Consider the following 9,466-nt stretch of genomic DNA (forward strand, 5'->3'; position numbering starts at 1 on the left):
CAGACTCTTCCTCTCGAAGGCCATTTTTTTTTTTTTTAAGTTAAAATACACGGCTGTATTTTCAGCTGCATTTTATGTAAAATACTATATTTTAACTTATAATACTGCAGGTCTGGGGGAGACAACAAGGGGGGCTGACGTTCCCACCCTGTTCGATGCACACGCAGTTTTAGTTCGGCACTGTGTGCAGATCGTGTACAGATGAAATGCTGAGTACAGAGGATTATTCTGCAGGTGGGTCCCTGAAGAATGAGGAAGCTCCACGTGTACTGACATGCAAGGAGTTCAGAGCCCAGCTTCGAGGGCGGCGTGGGAAAAGACAAAATACATGAAAAGAAGGCCAAGCCAGCGACAGAAAAGGTTTCTTGCATAAGCACAAGGTACCTCTGCAAACACACCCACTGGCCCTGTAGAAAACCTTCTCAGAGAACAGCCTCTCTTCATGCTGGTTTTGTTTTTTCTACCATGAACTTTCTTCACAAAGTACCATACACCTATCCCCTTCACTGGCACCCCAGGCCAGCTGTGTGGCAACATCCAGGACCCTGTGTACCTTCAGGCTCTGTGCTTTCTCGCAGAGGCGCTTTGACATAAAATACACAGGGACCCACTCTGCAATGAAAGGGACTGGGTAGGATGGCAGCCCTGGGGACCTGGGAAGCAACTGAGGCCAAGGCCAGCTCTACGTGAACGTGACCGAGGCCCAAGGTTGCTCAATAAAAGATTTTACAGTAAGGTCTCGCTTGGCTCTGCTATCCCAGGGAACACCTTTGGACCAGACGACTCCTCCTGGCTTGGCCACTTTTTTTTTTTTTTTTAAGAGACTAAGGAATTGTATTTGGGCAAAGATCCCCCTAGACCTGGGCGGTCCAGGAGGAGCCACCGGCCACCAGTGGCTAGCACAGCCAAAGAACACAATTTTTAGTTTTACTGAATTTTAAAGAAGTTTAAATAAAATAGTTAACCATTCCCACCAATGCAGAAAAACTACTGGACAGCAGTGCCCCTGGACTGTTTTCAGAGATCCAACTGCTTCAATTGGAAGGCAAAGTAATCCCTACTCCAATTAGGTGTTGACTTCGAGACGTTTTGTACCAAAGCAGCAATACTGTTTGAAGTCTGGGTAGCTGCTTACTTTATAATAAAACCAGTTCATCAAATAAAGCTACAAAGAACAAGTACCTTCAGTGGCCTGCAAATAAAGCGAGGGCAGGAAGTAGATCTGCTCTGGGGTGGGGCCTGGGCCGACTCCCTGGCTGCTGGAATTCTGGTTCTGGTCTGGCCAGGCCTGCCTGACACCCAGCCTGTCCTGGCAAGAAAGGAACAGACTGGAACTCAGCAGGCAGACCGCACACCATCCCTCGGCCCCAGACCATCCCCAGAGGGAGGAAGTCAGGGCACCTGGAAGACAGAAGTAGGAGCCAGCCCCTCTTCCCCCAACATTTATTAAAAAACAAACAAACAAACAAAACACAAAGAGGCAACTCTGAATCCACTGCACTTGGGTCTCTTTAGATGTCTGGTTCTGGAGTCTGGGTGGGTTTTTCTTCTCACCCCAGGCCCAGGAGACTTACGCCCATGCAGAGACAACCCCCCCCCCCCACCAAGCCAGCAGAGCCCTCAAACAGAGTCGCAGGACTGCTCCCGAGTTAGCATCAGTCTTTAATGCCGACGCGCCGCGCATTGACAGGTCACACCTTTTGGTCTTGTGTTGGCAGTGGCAACTTAATGAGTCTGAAGGGCTGAGCACCAGACTGGCCTCCGGGGGACGGACACTCGTTCCAATGCCCCTTTTCCCCAAGTTTTCTTCTGAATTCCAACCTGGCCCTATACAGAGCCGGAGCCGTCGGGGACTGGCTTCGTTTGCGTGCATGCCAACTTTACACGGAATTATAAAAACATATTTACAGGCGATCCACAGTGCTCCTGTAATCAGAAGCAAAGACCCTTTTATCAAAAGGGATTATAGTTAGGGCTGTGCAAAATTCAAAAGGATCAGATCCCTTTGAAAGAGTCTAGAGTCCGTTAGTTCAGAAGGGAACAAAAAAACCAACCAGGATTTCTGTTAACGCTGCAGGTGTGCCAGGAGATTGCCTGACAGGAAAGGAAACGGAGAGAGCCATCAGCAAGCACTCTCAGCTTCCCCAGAGCCAGGGTCCCAGGGCCCCTCCCTGCTCCAGCTGGGCTCCCAGGCCTCAGCAGGAGAGGCTGCTGCATGACTCACTCACTGAGGCCGGCTCCCTTGGTCCCGCTTGAAGGAGGTATTGCTTGTGGGCACCGGCCAGGCAGTTCTGCAGAGATAGTCTGGGTTCTCAATTTGAGATGGCAAAATGGAAGACGGGAGTCTCCAGAGGAAGAGCAAAACATCAAAGACAAATACAGAATAAAACATGGACTTATCACGTAATGGAAGGGGAGGCATGTATGGGGCTGGTAACTAAGGTGGCAGGTTAGGCCCCCCTAGCAGCTGGAGGATGAGGGACTAGAGGGTCAAGTCCAGCTGTAGGCCTGCTTCTCACCCTGGGGGGAGGCTGAGGAGGGGTGCGGTCCACCCTGGAAGGACCACAGGACCCAGTGGGGCAGACTGGGCACTTTCTCCTGCACTCCTCACCTCCTGCCACCCTATCGCTTGAAAAACCACTTAAGTCTAGTGCGCGACTTTGAAAGATTGTAATATATTCTCTGGAAAACATTCAGCAGTACGAAAGCCCTCCCTGGGCCCACAACTGGTGAAACGGTCCAGAAATCCTCACGCTCTGGAAAGGTCCCTGGTCAGTCCTTGGGGAGTGCAGGTGACTATATTGGAAGAACCTGCTCGAGTACGGTTTTTGACGTCTGGGGAATCCTTTCGGGAAAGATCACTTCAAACTCAATAATGAGGTCCCCGCGTTTCTCAGGTGTTTTGGGGAGGGGGAGGCCTTCTCCGGGAACTTTTCGCCTCATGCCGGGCCTGATGACGTCTTTGAAAACGACGGGTATGGTCCTGCCATCCAAAGTGGGGACGTTCACTGTACAGCCACACAGAGCCTTGGAAAGCAAAGGGATGACGTTAGACAAAGAATGCCTTAAGAAGCACTACTACCGCCAAGAGGTGGTTTGGTGAGAGGTGAGAGCCATTGGGCCCCTGGAGCTGAGACCCTGCCCCCAAATCTACCAAGTCACCAGGACAAAGCACTGACAGAGCCCTGGACAGTCCTGTTTGCCGCTACATACCCCTCAGCCTAGCTCACACCAAGCCCTCCCAAGCATTTGTTGAGCAAACACTGCCTGCTTCAGAAAGCAGCCCTGTCCTCCTCAGACACCATGCTGCCCAGCGCCTTACCTCCCGAAGGCTGATCCTGGCTGGGTAGATGACATCAGAGCCATCTCTCTTAAAGATGTTGTGTGGCTTGTCCTTTAAAACAAAGACAATGTCGGCTGGAATGTTGTTGGAGGTCTGGTCTCCTTCCTTGGGGAAGGTGATTTTGGTCCCTTCCTTCCACCCTCTCTTCACTTCGATGGTCAAGATCTTGTCTTCGTTGCGAATGCTCTTTCCGTCCGGGTTCAGTCGCTTGTGGGAGATTTTCATCTTCTTGGTGCAGCCGCTGTAGATCTCTTCGAGTGAGACCCGGAGATCATGGGTGACGGGGGGATCCTGCTTCTTCCGGGCAGGCTCCTGGGAAGGGCGGGAGCGGCCGAAGTTCACGTTGGTGAAGCCCCCCATGCTCCCGGGGAAGCCATAGAACGGGTCGTCGATGTCCATGCCTTCTTCTCCGTTCCGCTGCCCGAAAAAGTTATCAAAGGGATTGCGACCACCGAAAAACTCGGCAAACATGGCGTGGGGGTCTCCATGGAATGTATAGCTAAAAGAGGTCCCGTTGGCACCACTGCTGCTCCCGCTACTGGGACCACTGCCCTTCAGGCCTGAAAAGCAAAACCAGAAGGCATCAGACAGCTGGCTGGAACTTCTCTAGGAGATTTGCAAGAGGGAAAAGAGCGCAGAAACCCTCCAGGGAGGAATTCCACAGGGCCTGCTGGGAAGAACACTAAACTCCTGCAGCAGCAGAGACGGACTTTCCAGACACTTCCAGGCAACATGACAGTAGTGACATGCCCAAGCCCTGGGGCAGGCATTTCTTGGGGACACTGAGGCTCTGGGCCACCTTTTGGCTGGCCCACACTCCCCACAGTGTTACAAAAATTTACCAGAGATCAGATACAAAGGACCATCCGAAGTAGATCTTCCCTGTTTACTTTCGAAATCTCAGGGATAAGAGCATGTGTGGGAAAAGCAGAGAAGCAAGCAAAAAAGAAAGCGATTTTCCAGTTGCCACCACCCCCGCGCGGGCATGAGGTGCCACCATCTCACATCAAGTCTGCTCGTTTCTTGAGCCCAGAAACCAGACTGAGTCATCAACAGGCAAGTGGACGGCAAGAACGCCTCTCCCTCTCTCCCCGCCCCGAAGAGGGTCACCCCGGCCGCCTCTCCCTACGTGCCGGACCGGGCAGCACCGGGAAGATGACCTCGCTCCGGCACCGCAAGGCCCCACGGGCGGCGACGGGCGCCCCCTCCACGCGGATCGTGCCCACAGCCGCCCCAGACCTGCAAGCCCAGGTGCGCCCAGGTGCGCCGGGGGCCTCCGGGGCCGTGGGCGGCAGCGCCCAGGGAGGCGCCGCCCCGGCTTGCTGGAAGCTTCTGGGCGAGCGGCGCGGCCAGGGCTCCTCCCCCCAGGGCGGGGGCCCGGCGGGCGGGCGGCAGCGCCTCCCCGGGCTGGCCGGGGGCGTCCGTCGGGCCTCGGTTTCCCCGCCTGTCAAACGGCGGGGGCGCGCCCCGTCCCCGCGCGCACGCGCACACTCACCTTCCTCCCCGTAGCGGTCGAAGATGTCGCGCTTGCGCGGGTCGCTGAGCACGTCGTAGGCCTCGGCGATCTCCTTGAACTTCTCCTCGGCGCCGGGCTCCTTGTTCTTGTCCGGGTGGTAGCGCAGCGCCTGGCGGCGGTAGGCCCGCTTGATCTCCTCGTCCGACGCGCCGCGGGACAAGCCCAGCGTCTGGTAGTAGTCCTTGCCCATGGCCCCCGTCTGCGGCCCGCCGCCCCGCTCCTGCCGCGCCCGGGCTCGCCGCCTCCCGCTCCCGGACTCTATATACCCGCCCGGCGGAAGCTTCCAGAGCCCGCCAGCCCCCTCCAGAACCTTCCGCCCCGCCCCCCGCGCCGCGCCGGCCAATCGCCGCCGCCCGCCCCGCGACGCGCGACGTCCGGGGCGGGGCCGCGCCGCCAACGGCCGCCCGCGCGCGGCCCCGCCCCTTCCGCGCGGAGCTCTGCAACGCCTCGCAGCGGCCCCGCCCACCCTTTCCCTGGGGAGAGCCAATCGGGGCCTGCTGTTGCCCCGCCCCCTGCGTGTCTCCGCAGGCCACGACGCGCCTCGCCGCCTGGGGAGGGGCGGGGCTGGAGGTGGCCCCGCCCCCGGGCTGCCCCGCCCCGCCCCCAGGTCCCCCTTCTGTAACACGGGCATAGAAATACCCACGCGGCCGTTCCTCCGGGCGGTGAGGAGGATGCAGTCGGAAGCCCCAGACCTGCTCCTCTGAGTGAGTGCGTGTGTGTGTGTAGCAGCGTGCACTGCAGTATTCTCAGGTGCAAAGCACACCTCTCGGGAGACGTCTCCCAGTCCCTCCGCTCGTGCCTTTTACTTTACACAACTTCTTAAGAGCACCTGCCACTGAAATCTGAAATTATCTTGCCCCTTGGTTTTCACCCTGACTTCCCCCACACCCTCAGGCCGTGACCTCTGTAGGACCCCATCCTGTCCCCGCTGGGTCTCCAGGGCCTGGGACAAGGTTTGGAACGCCGGGCACGTTTCATAAATATTCCTGGTTGCTTTGATGCACCTGCCTCTTTTTCTCTCCCCACTACCTTTTTGATCTGGGGGATGGACACAGCTCTCCGTGCTTCCGCTCCCTTATTTGTGAGAGGCTCTGAGTTTGGGGTGCTCGTGATCAGGGATGGGTCTGATGGGGGAAGGAGATGTGGAAAGGGGCAGAGGGAAGAAGGGGCAGGGGGATGGGCGTCCTGGAAGGCAGCCCAGGAGGCCAGGGCCCCATGATGTTGGCTCAAGAGCCAGACGGTGGGGTTTGATTCCTGGTTCCAGCACTTCCCGGCTGTGTGACTTTGGGCTGGTTCCATGACGGTTCCCAGCCTCGGTTTCCCCATCTGAACAATGGGGAAAGCAGTTGTATCTTCCTTTTAGGATTTTGAAGTTTACGAAAGTTGACATTTGTAAAGTGCAGAGGGCAGGCCTGGCACAAGGGAAGCTGTGAGAAGGGTGAGTCACTGTTTTGTTCAGTGGTGGGCTGCTGAGCCACCCCCTCCCCATTGGCACCACAGCGAAACTTCTGGTGACTGACTACCCACCCTTGTGCAGGCGGAGACCCCAGAGAAAGAAGTCCAGTGGCCTTCCCTTGCTGGCCTGACCTCCCCTGCCCACTCACTGACCTCAGGAAAATCATGTCAGCAAGAACTTTGGACTAGGACGTGACAGGGGTCCTGAACCAGTTGTGGGGGAGAGAGAATTTTGTACTTAAAAAGTTACGTAAATAAATAATAGCATAATAGCAGGCGAGTCATCATCATGGGGGAACAAAAACAGAGCTTTGTGGACTTCCTCACACTTACACTCTAGGATTGTTAGTGTGAATTTAATTGGGAGTTCAAATATGGTGGCAACATCTTTTTGCTGATGTTTTGGGCTTCAAAAGTCTTAACGTGGCTCTGGTTTTACAAACACTTCTTGTCATACCGGAGGGCAAGAAAACATGGGGCCAGGGGTGTCCTTGTGTCTCCCTTAAAGCTGGGAACTCCCCCTTCCTTCTCAAGTAAGCCAGACTCATGTTCCAGAAGATTTTTAACTGTTTAGAGAAAAAAAACAAAGCCCTCCCTTGACCTGGGCAAATGAGTGGGCATGTCAGAATATTACTGGAAAAGTGGACTCTGCAGAAACCTCCGCCAATCTTGGGCTCTTGATTTGGAGGAGCTACGAGGGCGGGTCTGGAGTTAGCCTGCCTCTGCAAATCCTAGACCTATTGTTTATACTTACTTACAGCCTGCATGATCTTGCAGAACCTGCTTGATCTCTCGGTGCTTCAGGTTACTCCTCTGTAAAATGGGGATAAGGGTGGATGGTCCCTCCCAGGGGACAACCTGAGATTGGCTGGCTGACACACATTTTAATGACAGTTGATGCTGACATGCCTGCACTATGTGCCAGGCCTGTCCTAAGTGCGCGACTTGTATTAACTGATTTAATCCTCAGAATAGCCCTCTGAGGTGGGACTAGTGTTGCCCCCATTTCACAGGTGGGGAAACTGAGGCCCTAGGTGGTCACATGACTTGCCCAAGGTCACCCAGTGAGTAAGATGCTGAAGTGTAGAATGCTTAACACACTCGGATCATGTGGGATGTGATGCAGGTGACGATAAAGCTATAATAAAAAAAAATTGCACTGCTACACGTGTCAACTGTTCGCCGGTTCATCCAAAAGACTTTCAGAACAAGTAGGCCATACGATCTGGTAATCCCACTGCTGAGAAACATGTGAGTGAAATAAAATCTATGTTCACATAAACACCTTCTGTGGGTGTTCACCATGGCTTTCTCGGTAATGACCAAACGCTGGAAATAACCGGAATGTCCTCCGACGGGTCAGTGGATAAACGGAATGTGATCTGTCTGTACAACGGAATACTACGCGGCCATAAAAATGAACCAGCTACTGCTACACAAAACAACGCAGACAAACCTCAAATGCATTGTGTTAAACGAAAGAAGCCAGACTCAAAAGACTGTTAATGTGTGATTCCATTCACAGGGCCTTCTGGAAAAGGCAAATCCGTAGGGACAGAAAGCAGGTCAGTGCTTGCCAGAGCTGGGGTTGTGTACACAGGGACATTGGGGTGCCTTTGGGGTGGTGGAAATGTTCTTCTATATCTTGGTTGTGGTGGTAGTTATGCAACTATATATGTGGTGAATTTTACTGTATATAAATTATACCTCAATAAAAAACCAAAGAAACATTATTCATAATAGCCCAGAGCTGGAAGCAACCCGAGTGTCCATTGCAGATGAACGGATAAACAAAATGTGGTGTATACATACGACAGGATATTGTTCGGCCGTTAAAAGAAATGAAGTTCTGATACATGTAGTGACAGGGATAAATCTTTAACACGTCACATTCAGTGAAATAAGCCAGACATAAAAGGACAGGTATTATATGATTTTGCTTACAGGAAATTTCTAGAATAAGCCGATTTGTAGAGAGACAAAGTAGATGAAAAGTTAGCAGAGGCTGGGGGAGATGGGAAATGGGAGGTGGTGGTTATTGTTTAATAGGTGCAGAGTTCTTATTTGGGCTGATGGTTTTGGTAATGGATAGTGGTGATGGTAGCACAATTTTGTGAATGTAATAAATGCAACTGAATTGTACTCTTAAAAACGGTTCAACTGGGAAAATTTGTGTTATATATGTGTTACCCTAATAAACAATTAAAAAAAAAAAAAGGAAGAGAGGGAAAAACAAATATCCTATGGACTTAAAAAACAAGGCGAGACACGGAGAGGGCCTTGGAAAGCTCTCTCCCAGGTTCCTGACACAGCAGAAAGCTGCTGACTAGCCCTGGCTTGTCAGGTCTCATCTTCTTCATACAGCTTTGAGCCAGCAGGATCACACACCCCAGACATAAGCCACGCCGAGTTTTAGGAAAATCAAAAATCCTACTTTACCAACACTTGGGAAATACAAAAGGAACTTGTGAGGCACACACACTAACAAACCCATCAGCGCTTTGATATCCAAATGATGGCGGGTTGGTGCTGCTCAATCTTCAGAACTTCCCCAGTGCAGGCCTCCTCTGGAATCTCGCCTTTAGAAACGGCTTTATGGGGCTTGCCAACCACTAAATGTATTGATCCATATTGCTGAGGACATAGAAGCAGCTGTCCCTACACACAGGCACTATCAGAGTTACCATATAGCCACCGGACGCTGTACAGCTGGCTTGAACAAAGCATCCAGCCCCAGTTCAGTGGCTGGGTCTGATATCTGCAGACAGCCTGGTTACTGGAAACCAGTGAGGAGAACAAGGGGGCCCCAGCCTGCAGTGATGGTCAAACACAGGGAGGAATTCTACTCTCCCTTCCTGAATCCTGAAGGTGGGGCTCATAAAAGCAGCCTCAACAGGGAAATTCCAGGATGATCCGAGTCCATAGGAATACGTGGGGAATCTCTCCAAAAATGACGCCAGAAGGCCTTACTTGGCTGGAACTGAGTCATACAGAAGGCTCACTACTCAGACCACATCGAGGATGCAGAAATCAGCTGAACTGGCAAAGTACCAAAACGGGGCTAGAATTTGGAGGCTCAACCCCCCACCCCACTGGCCACTCACAACTAGAGACCTCAAGTAACTCAACTTGGTCCAACTTGCTGCCTCTGA

At 53.1% G+C, this 9,466-nt stretch overlaps 1 protein-coding gene across 1 annotated transcript; it reads right to left on the reverse strand.

The window, feature by feature from the left end:
• On the reverse strand, nt 1–5,108 carry DNAJB1 (DnaJ heat shock protein family (Hsp40) member B1). Its single transcript, XM_037818108.1, has 3 exons — nt 4,839–5,108; nt 3,323–3,903; nt 1–3,027 (listed from the first exon to the last, which is right to left on the reverse strand). Exons 1-3 carry the CDS (start codon nt 5,047–5,049, stop codon nt 2,797–2,799), a joined length of 1,023 nt encoding a protein of 340 aa, XP_037674036.1. The 5' UTR covers nt 5,050–5,108; the 3' UTR covers nt 1–2,796.
• Between the last annotated feature and the right edge of the window lie 4,358 nt (nt 5,109–9,466).

Source organism: Choloepus didactylus, chromosome 25 (assembly GCF_015220235.1).
Source record: "Choloepus didactylus isolate mChoDid1 chromosome 25, mChoDid1.pri, whole genome shotgun sequence".
Classification (NCBI taxonomy): Eukaryota; Metazoa; Chordata; class Mammalia; order Pilosa; family Megalonychidae; genus Choloepus; species Choloepus didactylus.

What these genes read in the sequence shown, in the direction of transcription:
- DNAJB1 (XM_037818108.1), bottom strand. Translation starts at nt 5,049, where the DNA reads ATGGGCAAGGACTACTACCAGACGCTGGGCTTGTCCCGCGGCGCGTCG. An exon ending in CGACCGCTACGGGGAGGAAG is followed by an intron (nt 3,904 to 4,838) that starts GTGAGTGTGCGC and finishes TTTGCTTTTCAG; the next exon opens with GCCTGAAGGGCAGTGGTCCC. An exon ending in CCAGGATCAGCCTTCGGGAG is followed by an intron (nt 3,028 to 3,322) that starts GTAAGGCGCTGG and finishes TTGCTTTCCAAG; the next exon opens with GCTCTGTGTGGCTGTACAGT.